This window comes from Entelurus aequoreus, linkage group LG19, assembly GCF_033978785.1.
Source record: "Entelurus aequoreus isolate RoL-2023_Sb linkage group LG19, RoL_Eaeq_v1.1, whole genome shotgun sequence".
NCBI classification, from domain to species: Eukaryota; Metazoa; Chordata; class Actinopteri; order Syngnathiformes; family Syngnathidae; genus Entelurus; species Entelurus aequoreus.
The window spans coordinates 23234699-23252027 of NC_084749.1; the positions used below are offsets into that span (position 1 = coordinate 23234699).

Sequence of the window (17329 nt, forward strand, 5' to 3'; positions counted from 1 at the left end):
TGGTATGGGGGTGTATTAGTGCCCAAGGCATGGGTAACTTACACATCTGTGAAGGCACCATTAATGCTGTAAGGTACATACAGGCTTTGGAACAACATATTCTGCTATCTAAGCACCGTCTTTTTCATGGACGCCCCTGCTTATTTCAGCAAGACAATGCCAAGCCACATTCAGCATGTGTTACAACAGCGTGGCTTCGTAAAAAAAGAGTGCGGGTACTTTCCTGGCCCGCCTGCAGTCCAGACCTGTCTCCCATCAAAAATGTGTGGCGCATTATGAAGCGTAAAATACGACAGCGGAGACCCTGGACTGTTGAACGACTGAAGCTCTACATAAAACAAAAATGGGAAAGAATTCCACTTTCAAAGCTTCAACAATTAGTTTCCTCAGTTCCCAATCGTTTATTGAGTGTTGTTAAAAGAAAAGGTGATGTAACAGTGGTGAACATGCCCTTTCCCAACTACTTTGGCACGTGTTGCAGCCATGACATTGTAAGTTAATTATTATTTGCAAAAAAAAAATAAAGTTTATGAGTTTGAACATCAAATATCTTGTCTTTGTAGTGCATTCAATTGAATATGGGTTGAAAAGGATTTGCAAATCATTGTATTCCGTTTATATTTACATCTAACACAATTTCCCAACTCATGGAAACGGGGTTTGTACAAGTTTGGGCACACCTGCCGTAAGGTAAATGCTGTACATTTTTATTACTAGTACATCATTTCAGAAAAGTAGTGTAGTTTGTAGTACATTCTAAGGTATTTGCTTTAGTCCACTGTGTTTCTTATCTAAACGTTTGTTTTTCAAAAGGCATGTTACATGTTAATATTGTGATGTTTTGGGGGCCAAGCACCAAATATACGGTATTTAAATTATTTTCAATGGGAGACGTTGATTTGAGATACAAGTGTTTTGAGTTAAGAGCTCCGTCACAGAACCAATTAAGCTCGTAAATTGAGGTAATTCTGTACTTTTTTACGATTATAGCTCCAGCCTATCAAGTTGGAGAATTTAACCAAGGAGGTCTGTGACCACCTACCTGTGTCCAGTAGCAGGTCCACCACACCAAAGTTGGAGTGTGAGACACTGTAGTGAAGAGCGGTGTTGCCGTTGCCGTCTGTCATGTTCACCACGTGCTCCAACAGCAGCGAAGAGACCTCCAGGAACGCCATCAGGTAGTCGGAGACTCGCAGAGGCTGAGCCGTCTTGGCGCTGGAGATGCGGAACCACTCCAGCTGGACCGTGTGAGTACTGGCGAGCTACAAGTACATTTGGTAACAATAGACTTAGTTTGATACATCCATCCATCCATTTTCTACACTTACAGTTAGAGATGTCCGATAATATCGGCCTGCCGATATCGGCCGATAAATGCTATAAAATGTAATATCGGAAATTATCGGTATGTTTTTTTTTATTTTATTATCGGTATAGTTTTTTTAAATCAAATCAACATAAAAAACACAAGATACACTTACATTTAGTGCACCAACCCAAAAAACCTCCCTCCCCCATTTACACTCATTCACACAAAAGGGTTGTTTCCTTCTGTTATTAATATTCTGGTTCCTACATTATATATCAATATATATCAATACAGTCTGCAAGGGATACAGTCCGTAAGCACACATGATTGTGCATGCTGCTGGTCCACTAATAGTACTAACCTTTAACAGTTAATTTTACTCATTTTCATTAATTACTAGTTTCTATTTAACTGTTTGTATATTGTTTTACTTTCTTTTTTATTCAAGAAAATGTTTTTAGTTTATTTATCCTATTTTATTTTATTAATTTTTTTAAAAAGGACCTTATCTTCACCATACCTGGTTGTCCAAATTAGGCATAATAATGTGATAATTCCACGATTGTATATATCGGTATCTGTAATTAAGAGTTGGACAATATCGGATATCGATAAAAAAGCCATTATCGGACATTATCGGATGATTTTTGAAATACTAGTAGACAAAAAAGTCGCACAGCTTCCATCAGACTTGAGTAAATAGAAAAGAAGCATGCAAGGACGCACCACTTCCTTACTCTTCAGTGTCTGAATGTCGTCATTGAGGTGGTTCTTCAGAATGATGCAAGCTTCACGCATTTTGGAGCTCAGCTCAAACCTTTTGCAAACAAATGAACCCATATCAATAAACAAGACTATTATCAAACTTGATTAGAGAGTGAGAGCGCATACTTCTCTTTCACGTCATCAAATGACAAATTGGATGCTCTCAGGGTTTCTTCATCCGTGTCGCTCTCATCCAGGTTGATGTTTCGTTCCTCCTCTGATGTTTCTTCCTGCGCATCCACTTCCTCCTCCGTGCTGTCTAGGCAGTCCCCTTCTCCACTTTCTTCAGAGGTGCTTCCCTCATCTTCCTCTTCACTAGATGTGGATTCATACCTGATAAAACAAATTAGGCAATTTTTGCTTAGCAGGCAAAGCGGCCATAACTGAAAAAAAGGGGCGATTCAATTGTCATTCTTTATCAGATATCGATCTAGTTGAGCGTGATGGTGCAAAAAGGAACACCTACCCTCCGTTTAGAATACCAACAAACTGCAAGCTCTTCTTGCCCGCTGTGCGATTTTCACCTGAGCCGTTGCCATCTTTCCTCTTCATGATTGATTTCAGCATACCTGTATCTATAAGGGATGAAACTAATTATTCAAACATGAAATTAGTTTATTTCAGTCATATAATCAACCATTTTGTGTGATCAATTAACAGCACAGATTATACATATTAACAATCATACACATACACACACAAAAATAAATCTAATGACCGAAAAAGGAATACCGTAGGCTGAAGCCGAGACTTATATTTGCCTATCTTATACATTCACTAAAAATTAGATTTAAAAAAACAATGGGATGAAAGTAATCGTTGCTATATTTTATAATTTTCCATTATTTCCCCTTTCAAGGCTTTCTTAAACCTTAACAAAGAACTACATGTCTTCAACTCATCACTGAGCTTGTTCCACCATTTAACTCCTAAACTGAAATACATTTGTATTTTATATTCGTTCTTACTTTACTTATTTCAAAAATCAATATCCCCGTAAATTATAGTTTTCTCTATTAATTTAAATAACCTAAGAATACAAGCTGGAAGGCTGCTTTCTTTCTCGAAACATAATTTCCATTGTTTTTAAAAACACAATATCTGAAAATGTTAAAACATTAGAACTTATGAATAATGGATTTGTAGGTTTTAGTAGCACACTTGTGTATATTCTAATTACCCTTTTTGAAATTTAATTGTTTGTTTTAAAACATTTCCCCAACTTCAACACAATGTGTTAGTATAGCAAGTATAGCTTTTGATTCTGTCAAAGGTTGTTAATGATCTCAGATGCTTTCGCAATCGTACACAAAAGCCCACATTCCTGTCATATACATGATCTTTGACCTAGGCTTTTTGCAGAACAACAGGCAGAACACTTCTGTAGTACGGAGGATCTTTGACTAGATTTGTGGTGTAGTAGATTCTTAAAAACAACAGAGCGCTCCGGTCTACCCTACTTTAGCTCGAATCAAAAAATTAACTGAAAAAAAACAAACTATTTGTCCTAGTTGAACTCCTGAAATCAAATAACTTTTGCACCTTGTTCTAATTAATTGAGATGCTTGAGTAAGAACGGCACGCAAACAGACTCAACCACAAATTGGGTTCTCATTGTTCACTTAAGAGCCGAGCGCTCAAAAGACTCGACCCCGGACATCACATCTATATACAGGATCGTTGACTAGCTGTTTGGAGTTGGTTCTAAAAAACAGCAGGGCGCTCTGTCATTTAGAGAATCTTTTGACTAATTGGTTAGTAGTAGGTTTTTAAAACAACATAACTAGTGTTTTTGCAGTAGGTCTTCAGAAAACACCTACAGTAAGTGCTCCCATCCCATATAGCAGGGGTGATCAAAATGGGGTTCATCAAAAGGATAGAGGATCTTTGAATAACTTTTTAGCAGTCGGTTCTTAGAAACACAGAGCGGTCCTTCCATCTATTGTATCGCAGGGGTGTCCATACTTTTTCCCACTGAGGGCCGCAAAACGAAAATCAAAAGGGTGCAGGGGGCCATTTAGTTTTAAAGGAAATGTAACTCTTTTAAAAGTTAAAAAAATATGTAATTACGGTGCCGATATGAACAATTTACATCATACCAATAAGAATTAAAAAATAGCACCGGTAACGATTTTTTATCTAATTGAATTTTTTAAAGACTCCAAAGAGCGAGATTACCTGCTGTAGGTGGGTTAAGGTGAGCAAATCAAGTGCTACTTTTCTCCTGTCGTAAACTTCCCTTGAGCTCATTGTTAACAAAAGTGTCGTCGATCATTTGGTACTTCTTCACTGTTGCAGAGGAAGACTTTTCACATGCTCTTTGCATCAAAATCTTCTGTAAACATTCCGCGAGCAGAGGGAAATAAAACTTCTAAGCTTCAGCACATCAAACCTCATCAGCCACATTAAACACCAGTGCCACTACGACGGGGTTTTGAAAGCCTCGGAAGACGCATACTGCTCAAAAAGCTGCCTCAAAGCCAGTCGCACAAACTACATTTAAAATACAATAGATAAAAATAAGTTAATCTGTTATCAGTATCGTCTTGAGAAGCAGGAAGTTATTTGCATTGTTTTGGGGGGGGGGGGGGGGGGGGGGGAATACATCGTACATGCCTAGTTTTTGGCATCAACATTTCAACTTTTCCCCCTTACTTTATACCTATTTGCTTTTTTATTCCACTTTGGTTTTTTTCTGTAATAGTCTTTTTACAATCTGCGATGGGCTGTTAAAATACCAGCTGCGGGCAACACATGGACCCCAGGCCACACTTTGGACACCCCTGATCTAGAGGATCTTCTAATAGCTTTTTTTGTTGTAGATCCATACATCCATGGTGCTTGACAAAGAAAATGGACATGATTTTTGAAAACAATGTAGAAAAAAAATGATTTTGACCAGAGTTAGGTTAGTGTGAAAGCAGATTATCTACTGCAGTGTTCAAGGTACCTGTCTTGATGTTGCAGGGTGTCGTTACGTCACCCTGGTCGTTCTCCTTTCTCCTCAGACATACTAACAATCTCCTCTGATAAGACCTTATAATCAGTCATGGTGTGTCTCTTCTTTGGCACATTAACTTTCTGTTCTTCCATCTTTCTTCAAACACATTTTCATACTGGCAACCAGTGCTGACCATGACAACTGGCACTGGTTCTTCGGTGGGATTATAGCATCAGTTTTGGGCACCTTGTTCGGTCAGGTGTGCTTGTAAGCTGTCTCTGTACATGCATCCATCATGTCTGGACAGCACAAAACTGCAGCATCCTTTATGGTAGGAGATGCAGTCTCATTCTTGGCATCCTTCAAGTCCGGTTTGGCAAGAACCCCTTTCTCAAAGGTGACTTTGCACGTCATTTGCTCAACCTGGGCTCTGAAAATTCCCAAGTCAGTGCCGGCAAGGCTCAGCTGGTTCTCTAGGTCAGTTATAGACTCCTGCTGGAACTTAATAGTGTCCTGTAAGGTGTCCCATCTCGCGTTGCGTCTCGAAGTCAGCCCAAGTAATGACTCTATTACCCAAACCTCGGCCTCCTTTGTCTCGGCTCTGGCTTGTGTTCCTTCCGCACGCACCTCAGGGTTTTCAGTACCCGTGCCCTCTCACAAACAGGGACCTCGGTTCCCTCAGAGCATCTTTGACACCGTGGCTGAAATAGAAAACAACAGAGTCCATTGGCTGATCATCTCCTACAGCTACAGATTTCTTCTCAACAGACACTTTGCCTGGAAGCTTCAATGCAACTTTGGATGAAAGTTCGGCTGCTCGACCGTCCTTCCCTTCAAATTTCTCAGCCAGTTTTTTCAGCTCTTCAGATTTCCCATGGCCTTTGTGACCAGGTGAGGTTGGGGAGCCTAATCGACTTTGGATAATGGAGTTGGACTGGGGATCGCTGTGGTCTGGGTAGAGGTTTCCACTGCCTGTTTTGTGGTTGTTGGGTCACACCCTTGACTGCTTTCTTCTCCTGAAGCGCATTAACAGCATGTCTTTCTCGGCACGAAGTTCTGCTACCTCTTTTTCTAGCGCCGGGACACCTTTTACTCGTTCCTCCATCTCCTTCAGTTGCTTCAAGGCTGTAGCCATCTGCTCTCTCACAGTCTGCAGCTGGCTGGGTGGGACCGGGTCACTGCAGTGCCAGTAGCTGGAGTGTTGCGCCCGGATGTTTGAGGACTGGGTTTGGTCCAGATACTTTGCAGAGGTTGAGTTGATGCAGCCTTGGACAGCTGCTTGGGGGGATCTGCCAGTTGGAATCGTCCACCATTCTGATGATGGTGGCTCTGCTCCTGCTGTAATCTCCGGCTGGTTTCCAAGAGAGTCCGCTCAACTCTGGGGTTGCGTTGCGGGGGTGGAGGTGGTATTTTGCCGCCGGCAGACAATGGAGGGACATTGAGAAGGGTCACAGGGGACAGTGAGAGCATTTCACAGGGTGCTGAGCCAAGGCGGTTCCGTGGTGGCGGAAGGGGAGGGGCCCTGCCATCCTCACTAGCAGGGGAGGAGAGCGACTCTGTGGATGTCCAACCACTGGTGCGCCCCCCCGCAGTAGGACATCTCTGAGAGATCTTGAGCCCCCGTCCAGAACGACGAGATGTGACAGCTGCTCTGCGAATGTTATGCCCACTTTCTATCTCTTCCACATATTTGAGGAAGTCCAGATCAAGCTGGAAACCATATGGTGTTTGGACAGAGTAGGACGGCGGCTGGTTAGCTTCCTCCTGACTGGAGTAGATGAATGGAGAGCCCAAATCTGCAGGAACAGACATGAGACTTGACAATACAGCACAAAAAGACATTTGCTTAGTTAGTTCGTACATAAACATGACCATTTTCAAAGAAACAAAACATTTATTTGTTCTACTTTTTCTTACATTTCTGCCAAATAAGAGGTCTGGCTCTGTCTGCTGTTTTAGTCGTCTTTGTAAAGGCTGAATTTTGACTGTGGCTATTGAGTGAATATATTACTCTCTACAAACAGCAAAAGTAACAGTGTTTCATTGTTGTTAAAAAAACATGGACATGTTTGCAATAGGCTTGTAATAAGACAAGAAAGGTTTTCAGAAGGTTGGTTCAGGCTGGTTAAAATCTGTGTGGCTGTGCTAAATCCTGCCACTAGGTTGACTGCTTGTACTTGCAACCTCGTCTTTTTGTTACCAACCAACTACAGTACTTGATTGTTGGAAAGTCAGTTGCATTTTTCACTAGTGATGCTCCTTCTCTGCAACAGATCGGCTTTGTCAACTCACATTCCCATCTTAAAATGCAACACCTGTTTTTTCTATCCCCCGCTTTTTTTTAAATTTGGCTTTTTTTACGAAAATATTGCCCATATACTATCTGGGTTATTGTAGCTCCGGGAGAGACATTGTGCACAACAATTTGATCTGTTTGCCCGAGTACCATTCCGTGTTTTTTGCATGTACGACTACAATTAATCTCAATGTTTTATTATTAATTTGGGTGTCTGGAATTGATTATGTGGATTTACTTTACAGATATCAATCATGGCTTGGGAGCAGATATTTGCCTTTTTTAACTGATCATCGATTGGCTGAGCTTTACCACAGCTGTGTACAGTGTTTACATGGCTAGAGATTTTGAGAGCAAGTTGCAACAAACGTGTTATCTATCAGTGTGAAGCTACTTCTAAGATACTAATCCTCACTACCATGGGGGAAAATAAACTAAATGTCTTCAATGTATCATTATCACTGGAGGACGAGAGGAAAATAAATGGCTATGCATGCTAAACACACACACCGAGCAAGACGACAACAAGCTAACTGCTAAAGCTTCAATGTAAAAGTAGAGTGATCGATCCAGATGTCGACAGTATGTATACCTAGTATAATATCAGTATTTAAACAATACTCAAAAGGATTAGATTTTTATTTCTAGTTCTAATTATTACAAAATTATTTTTTGGTGGTTTTTGTTATTGTTTACAAAGTCAGAGAGTAAGTATCTGAAGACTTTGAGGTCAAAAACCCAAATTATTTAAATGGAAGCCAATAGTAGTTATTGCTTTTGTTTAGTTATTGTGCACTAGCCATTATTTTGTTTAAAATAATTGTATATAGCATTATATAGCACCTCACCACAAATGTAAACACATACCCATACATCATCTGATTTACAACAATACTAGAACATTTAATGATAAGTGTTCTAAAAATGTGTTATTGTGTTTAAGTTAAAGTTAAAGTACCAATGATTGTCACACACACTAGGTGTGGTGAAATTTGTCCTCTGCATTTGACCCATCCCCTTGTTCACCCCCTGGGAGGTGAGGGGAGCAGTGGGCAGCAGCGGTGCCGCGCCCGGGAATCATTTTGGTGAGTCCCGGTTTTTACTTTACTTATTTGCTATATAATAAAATATTTTCAGTTCCATCATCTATTGTCAGAGTATCGGATCAGGATTCGAAATTGGATCGCATCTAGAGGCCAAAAGTGTAGATTGTGAGATCTCCATTTCTTATGAGGAGAATTAATTTGGTTTTCATACCATTTAGTTTGTGTCTGACCTTTTCCAACAGAATGCTGATGAAAACCGAGACACCACATCAAACACCTCTGAATGACTGAGTACAAAATGTTATTACATTTTAATTTGATTGACACAATAGCAAATTATTTCTACGGTCTGTCAATCATTTGTTACGGGAAAATTCATTCTATACTTTGGACCGTCTTCAATCTTAGAAGTTGTACTGTAAAATAAACACAGATTCTGTGAAATTGACAAACATGACCTTGTACTTACCGGACAACTTTGTGTTAACTTGCACAGATTGAGTCATCTTTCAGGTGCGGGACCTTTCAGCACGTACGACCTCAAACAACACCTGGCTAAGAAAACACAGTGACATGATATCATTTGTCATCAAACACAAAGACAGGAAACGTATGTCATCTGTAAAGTGCTATGCTTCAGTTGGATGTATATACAAATGTACAGTATATGCCTCAAGGCAAACATACTGTAGCTTCCGACTTACTGTAATTCTTACACTCATCTGGACCACTCAGCTATCAACACACAGGGCTTTTAAGGAGTAATGGAACTGTGACGAATCTTTAAACTGTGAAATATAGAGACCAAAGTGTACAACAAAGTACATAAGTAAATGTTTTTCTAAGGCTTCTCCAGTGATTACATTTAAAAACAAATCAGTCTTTGAGAGAGAAAAAAGTTGTGATAAGTCATATCAGTTGTTTGCTTTCAACATGAAGTATGACATATCTGACCTCTTTACTTATGACTTATTTCCGCTGTAGGGACACAATGCCAAACAACTTACAAACCCCGTTTCCATATGAGTTGGGAAATTGTGTTAGATGTAAATATAAATGGAATACAATGATTTGCAAATCATTTTCAACCCATATTCAATTGAATATGCTACAAAGACAACATATTTGATGTTCAAACTGATAAACTTTTTTTTTTTTTTTTCAAATAATCATTATCTTTAGAATTTGATGCCAGCAACACGTGACAAAGAAGTTGGGAAAGGTGGCAATAAATACTGATAAAGTTGAGGAATGCTCATCAAACACTTATTTGGAACATCCCACAGGTGAACAGGCAAATTGGGAACAGGTGGGTGCCATGATTGGGTATAAAAGTAGATTCCATGAAATGCTCAGTCATTCTCAAACAAGGATGGGGCGAGGGTCACCACTTTGTCAACAAATGTGTGAGCAAATTGTTGAACAGTTTAAGAAAAACCTTTCTCAACCAGCTATTGCAAGGAATTTAGGGATTTCAACATCTACTGTCCGTAATATCATCAAAGGGTTCAGAGAATCTGGAGAAATCACTGCACGTAAGCAGCTAAGCCCGTGACCTTCGATCCCTCAGGCTGTATTGCATCAACAAGCGACATCAGTGTGTAAAGGATATCACCACATGGGCTCAGGAACACTTCAGAAACCCACTGTCAGTAACTACAGTTGGTCGCTACATCTGTAAGTGCAAGTTAAAACTCTCCTATTCAAGGCGAAAAACGTTCATCAACAACACCCAGAAACGCCGTCGGCTTCGCTGGGCCTGAGCTCATCTAAGATGGACTTACACAAAGTGGAAAAGTGTTCTGTGGTCTGACGAGTCCACATTTCAAATTGTTTTTGGAAACTGTGGACGTTGTGTCCTCCGGGCCAAAGAGGAAAAGAACCATCCGGATTGTTATAGGCGCAAAGTTGAAAAGCCAGCATCTGTGATGGTATGGGGGTGTATTAGTGCCCAAGACATGGGTAACTTACACATCTGTGAAGGCGCCATTAATGCTGAAAGGTACATACAAGTTTTGGAGCAACATATGTTGCCATCCAAGCAACGTTACCATGGACGCCCCTGCTTATTTCAGCAAGACAATGCCAAGCCACGTGTTACATCAACGTGGCTTCATAGTAAGAGTGCGGGTACTAGACTGGCCTGCCTGTAGTCCAGACCTGTCTCCCATTGAAAATGTGTGGCGCATTATGAAGCCTAAAATACCACAACGGAGACCCCCGGACTGTTGAACAACTTAAGCTGTGCATCAAGCAAGAATGGGAAAGAATTCCACCTGAGAAGCTTAAAAAATGTGTCTCCTCAGTTCCCAAACATTTACTGAGTGTTGTTAAAAGGAAAGGCCATGTAACACAGTGGTGAACATGCCCTTTCCCAACTACTTTGGCACGTGTTGCAGCCATGAAACTCTAAGTTAATTATTATTTGCAAAAAAAAAATAAAGTTTATGAGTTTGAACATCTAATATCTTGTCTTTGTAGTGCATTCAATTGAATATGGGTTGAAAAGGATTTGCAAATCATTGTATTGCGTTTATATTTACATCTAACACAATTTCCCAACTCATATGGAAACGGGGTTTGTAAAATGCTATATCATGTTTTTCAACTTGTGGCCCAAAGATCAAATCTGATCTAGAAATGACACTATAGAGCCCCCAAGTTCAGTTCAAAACAAACATTTAACAACAACATTAAAAGTACTAGGGTGCTCCTGTTGTAGAGAGGAACTTGGACCACTGAAAACACTTTGGTAGATCCTTGCATTGCATACATTTCCACCTGGATAGCAAACATAGAACACTGGGGTCTAATCTTGGGATTTACATAACTGAGGCGTTCTTCAAGGCACCCCTTTAAAGTCAGCTTCTTTTTGGCAGTTACACATTTTCTCCATAATGTTATTTATGTAACTAAGATGTCGCTGTAGCTTGTTAACTTCAGATGCAGTCAGTCATTTGTGTAACTTATTTAGTTATACTAGTGGTGTTCCTCAAGGTTTTATTTGAGGTCCTCTCTTTTTCATCATTTGGGCTATTCAACTGGTGGTGGCCCACGAGTTCAGTTCAAAAAAACATGTTTTCAATTTTTTGCAGCAGATTCTTAAAAACACTGGAGTCTTATCATAGAGATGATCTTTGACCAGCTTTTTTTTTTGCAAAGTCTTTGAAAACAGCAAAGCGCTCCTGTAACTCTGACAAAATAAATATACCAAAATCAAATATCTATTATAGAGGACGCTGATTTCGGGAATATACAAAATAAGACTAACAGTGAAGGGAGAAGTCCGGCCGCACGGTTCTTAGCTTTCTGGAAATGTGACCCTCAAAACACTTAAGTTGAATAGCCTTGATGTAGTGTCATATCAGGGCACATGTACAAACTAGGGTGACATAAAATATCTATTTAAAACAAGCTAATCTATTAATAAAACCATTACATTATCAACAGCTCAAAAATCGAGTCTGAATGTATCTATGTGATGGAACACACGTTGGTGACTTAGTTTCTGTGGGTTTTTTTTAATTGAGTGTGACTTCAAAGTATCTAACCATAGAGCCAAATTAAGTTGTAGCATGCAGTAATAGTCCAATCACAGTCAACGAGAGCCTTTGAGTCCTTGTTTCCAGAGTGTCACTGAACACACCACACTGCTATGGTAAGTCTAGTCTAGTTTTGATGTTATATTTAGCAAGTATACGACTTCTTCTTAATACTATTTATAAAAAATAAAAAAATTCAAAAAAGCGACAAATTTTAGCGACTTTTTCTGGTCTTACTGGACACTTTTGGACTTTTTCCATTTTCCTCAATCAAGGTTAAAAAAAGGCCTGATGAGATGACTTTGGTGTGGAAGAACAGGTCTCAAAGCCATCAAATACCTTTCAGATTAACTAGAATCTAGTTACTAGATACAGGCCAGCATCTTTCAGATGAACTAGACCGGGGGTCGGCAACACGCGGCTCTAGAGCCGCATGCAGCTCTTTAGCGCCGCCCTAGTAGCTCTCTGGAGCTTTTTCAAAAATGTATGAAAAATGGAAAAAGATGAGGGGAAAAAAATATATTTTTTGTGTTAATATGGTTTCTGTAGGAGGACAAACATGACACAAACCTCCCTAATTGTTATGAAGCACACTGTTTGTATTAAACATGCTTCACTGATTAGAGTACCGGTATTTGGCGAGCGCCGTTTTGTCCTACTAATTTTGGCGGTCCTTGAACTCACCGTAGTTTGTTTACATGATGTACAACTTTCTCCGACTTTCTAGGACGTGTTTTATGCCACTTCTTTTTCTGTCTCATTTTGTCCACCAAACTTTTAACGTTGTGCATGAATGCACAAAGGTGAGTTTTGTTGATGTTATTGACTTGTGTGGAGTGCTAATCAGACATATTTGGTCACTGCATGACTGCAAGCTAATCGATACTAACATGCTATTTAGGCTAGCTATATGTACATATTGCATCATTATGCCTCATTTGTAGGTATATTTGAGCTCATTTAGTTTCCTTTAAGTCCTCTTAATTCAATTTATATCTCATGACACACTATCTGTATATAGCAGGGGTGGGCAATTAATTTTTACCGGGGGCCGCATGAGCTACCCGAGCACTGCTGGAGGGCCACATCGACAATATTTCAATTAAATTTTGCTCAATATTATTTTTGATATATACCGTAAGATAAATAATAATAATAATAATAATAGTAATACTTCAACATAGTGTGTGTAACAGCATTCCATGGCTAATATATATAAATTAACATTAACAATAAATGACAGTAAAATAAGCACACGTATGACTGAGGAGTCATAGTGTAACTTTGTGTGGTGTTTGAGTTGTCCGACTTTTTGTGTGGCCTTAAACGCACCAGTGGTTTAGTGCTATGCGTGTTGGTGACAGATGACAAGTTGGTTTTGGCCTGGTTTGTACGGCAGAAAATGACTAGTTTTTCGAGATAGAATTGTTTTACTCATGTGTTTGGTGTGGTTATGGCCGAATATAAACAGTTTTGTTCAATAAAGTGATCGATATAATTCCTGTCCTCGAAGCATCTCGATAGACGTTACAATAATTGAACGGTGTTCAATTGAACGGTGTTGACGAACACCATTAGGGCCGCTTGTTGTCACTGTCACTCAAAGTTGCATTGCAAAATTCCATAGAATAAATATGTTTATTTTGTTTATAATTCAGATGGGATTTGATTTGGTGCGCGGCATATACTTGCTGCGCGCAGCGGACGCTTGAGCAGTGCGCAATTGCGCAGGCACGCACCTTAGGTGAGGGGACGTTGCTTTGCAGTTCATGTGTTGTTGAAAACACGGCATTCCTCATCAACTTTTCTCTTTTTGGCGTCTCGGGTGTAAACCGTGCATCACTTGTCGCTGCATGTGCACCTTCACTCGCAGGTTACACACGGACACACGCCCATAAATAATACTTTTCAAAATAAAAGCAGCACAGTTGTATTGCGTGCAGGACATAGATGTTTTTTCAACTTTATTTTGTAATTGCAGTTGTTCACATTCACTCACGCACACGCATACGTCCACACGGAAGTAATACAAATAACGATTTTCAAAACAAAAGCAGCACCGTTGTATTGCACACTCGACATAGATACTTTTTTAAATTTATTTTGTAATTTATAATTGGCCTCACGCGGGCCGGACAGGGACGCACAAAGGGCCGGATGCGGCCCGCGGGCCGCAGAATGCCCAGGTCTGGTATATAGTATAGCTTTTAATTTTTTGCGGCTCCAGACAGATTTGTTTTTGTATTTGTGGTCCAATATGGCTCTTTCAACATTTTGGGTTGCCGACCCCTGATCTAGACAAAGTCCAGCATCATGTAGAAAGTCCAGGAGACTGAAAGTTGCCTCAAAGTGGGGACCAACTCCATATTTTGGTCTATTGCCATTCCCTTTTTGGTATCTCCTAACATGTGTTACTAAGTGAGGAATGACCACTCAAGCCGAGAAAGAAGACGGTGTGGAAACAAGCTTACCTCGCTCAGCCGATAAGTGGAGGATGCATGCAGCTGGGGTCCAGGATGGTTCCCTCTGCACGGCAGCACTCAGCCCTGCATTAGAAGGAAAGACCACCAGAGGATTATGTTACAGTGACACAACTCAGAGAGGCTCCATTGCTGTATGTCCACTATATAAGCTTGTGAAATGAGACTAATGACACTTTATCCTCCATCTAACTACACTAGCCCACACATACTGTAAGAAGTCAGCTCTGCAAACCACTACACTACCAGGCCTTGTCCACCAAGGAGCACAGTTCAGTTTGGTACCACTGTGAGTTCTAGCAAAATAAGAGGGAGTACCACTTTGTGTCAGCCCTCGTGTTGAGTGTTATGTTGTCGTAAAGAGGTTGGAAAAGGGTTGCGTGATGTACACGATAAAAATGTGACCAACGATAGAGATTTTAATTAGAGATGTCCGATAAATGCTTTAAAATGTAATATCAAAAATTATCTGTATCGGCTTTTTTATTATCTGTATCTGTTTTTTTTGTTGGTTTTTTTTCAATCAACATAAAAAACACAAAATACACTTACAATTAGTGCACCAACCCAAAAAATCTCCCTCCCCCATTTACACTCATTCACACTCATTCACACAAAAGGGTTGTTTCCTTCTGTTATTAATATTCTGGTTCCTACATTATATATCAATATATATCAATACAGTCTGCAAGGGATACAGTCCGTAAGCACACATGATTGTGGGTGCTGCTGGTCCACTAATAGTACTAACCTTTAACAGTTAATTTTACTCATCTTCATTAATTACTAGTTTCTATATAACTGTTTTTATATTGTTTTAGTTTCTTTTTTATTCAAGAAAATGTTTTTAATTTATTTATCTTATTTAATTTTATTAATTTTTAAAAAAAGGACCTTATCTTCACCATACCTGGTTGTCCAAATTAGGCATAATAATAATGTGTTAATTCCACGACTGTATATATCGGTATCGGTTGATATCGGTATCGGTAATTAAAGAGTTGGACAATATCGGAATATCGGCAAAAAGCCATTATCGGACATCCCTAATTTTAATACTATTGTTATATCGTGATAATGCATGTTGATGACACATTCTAGCTGTGTCCTGCAAATTTGAAAAAGGGCAAGCGACCGTGTCCTGTACGCAATGTAGAGTCCTTGCTAGCGGCTAATGTCCCTCCACAGTGGGAGTCAACAATCCTCACCACCATGGCGGCAAACAATAATTCATGTAGTATGATCATTGGAGGGCTACATGAATGGACTAATGCTACACACCGTCGGAGGATACAAGAAGCCATGTTAACTGCGAAGCAAGAGCTCTTGAATATAAACAGGGGTGGGCGGATTGATACAATTATCCACAGTAACAAAACCAAGTATGAGTATAGTATCAGTATATGGTTGATACTATAGTGATTACATCAATATTTATTACATAATCTTTTTTTTGTTTTTTTTAATCAATATTTTCTTATTACCAAAACTATTTTGTCGTTTTTGTTATTGTTTACAAACTCAGGAAATAAGTCCCTGGACTCAGGAGGGCTTTAAGGGCAAAAGCCGAAGGATTTAAATCAAAGCAAATGGTAGTTCTTGCTTATGTTTACTTATTTTGCACTATTGACTTTATTTTGCTGAAAATATTGCATGTAATTTAAAGGAAATAAGGAAATAATTGGAATATTTAATTGATATTACAACTTCATTTAGTGTTTTTGTCGGTAAGTATTTTTATGATAAAAAATGTAATCATTCAGTGATCTTAAAAAAAAATTGCAGTATCAGCATTGGTATGACCGATATTGCCCGGGTACTACTTGGTATTGGCTCGATATACAAAATCGTAGTATTACCCAAAACTAATGTGAAGTATCCAAACAACAGAAGAATAAGTATTCATTACATTGTAATAGAAGTGTATATAGATGGTAAAGGGTAAATGGTAAATGGGTCGTACTTGTATAGCGCTTTTCTACCTTTTTTAAGGAACTCAAAGCGCTTTGACACTATTTTCCACCTTCACCCATTCACACACACACACATTCACACACTGATATAACCATGTTACATACAATAACCAGATTTGAACAGTAAATTAACAAGTAAATTGGAAACGATGCAATATGTTAGGGCTGCACGATTATGGCCAAAATAGCTTTGCCGTGTAACTCGATGTAGCGTGCATTAGTTCATCGGCACTGGCGCATTTCCGGGTTTAGGGGAACAAGCGGGCGGGTTCCTAGAGAACGGCAAGGTGTGTTCCGGAATAAAATGGGTGCCTGTTGGCACGCTATGGGTCACTCTACAGGAGCGGAGGGCACCAATGTCATAATGCATTTATTTTTCCTAATATTTTCGGGCGCTACTGGCGAACAGCTGATCTACTGTCAGCCTTTGTTTTCACTCACTCTCACATGAGTCCACAGTTTGCTGGGGCTTGGCTGACTGTTGTCCAAGTGCTTGATTTGATATGCACCGCGGCATGTTTTTCAAACATTAATATCGTCGATGAACACCCTCATTTAATCGTAGCTGCTAAAATCGTGATTCTGATTAAAGTTGGATTATTGTGCAGCCCTAAATAACTTACCGCTGGGATTCTCAAACTGTGGTATGTGTACTAAGGCTGCAGCTAACGATTATTTTTCTATCGATTAATCTATAGATTATTTTTTTCGATTAATCGGTTAATCTATAGATTATTTTTTCGATTCATCTATAGATTATTTTTCCTTTTACCGATTATTTTTTATTTTATTTTATTTAAAATGAAGATGAAAAAATAAAAGTAGGCCAGCTTTTTCAAAAGGCATGGCTTTTATTTACAAAAAAAAAAGTATGGCCACTCAGTCAACATTGACAACAACATGACAAAATATTCCGTAACAATGTAAACATTTAAAACTTTTAACATTTAACAAAATTAAAAGTAGCTTATTTGCTT

The 17329-nt window shown here is 39.3% G+C and overlaps 1 protein-coding gene across 1 annotated transcript in view; it reads right to left on the reverse strand.

Annotated features, from left to right (window-relative positions):
• kank3 (KN motif and ankyrin repeat domains 3) overlaps positions 1–17329 on the reverse strand; it is a 90506-nt gene that overhangs the window by 24216 nt on the left and 48961 nt on the right. Inside the window, 12 exon segments of the mRNA XM_062028106.1 lie at positions 1043–1262; positions 2036–2126; positions 2201–2407; positions 2541–2649; positions 5025–5073; positions 5075–5172; positions 5175–5294; positions 5297–5667; positions 5669–6186; positions 6189–6811; positions 8827–8912; positions 14371–14445. Of these exon segments, the coding sequence (XP_061884090.1) occupies positions 1043–1262; positions 2036–2126; positions 2201–2407; positions 2541–2649; positions 5025–5073; positions 5075–5172; positions 5175–5294; positions 5297–5667; positions 5669–6186; positions 6189–6811; positions 8827–8863 (2443 nt within the window). The 5' untranslated portion in view covers positions 8864–8912; positions 14371–14445.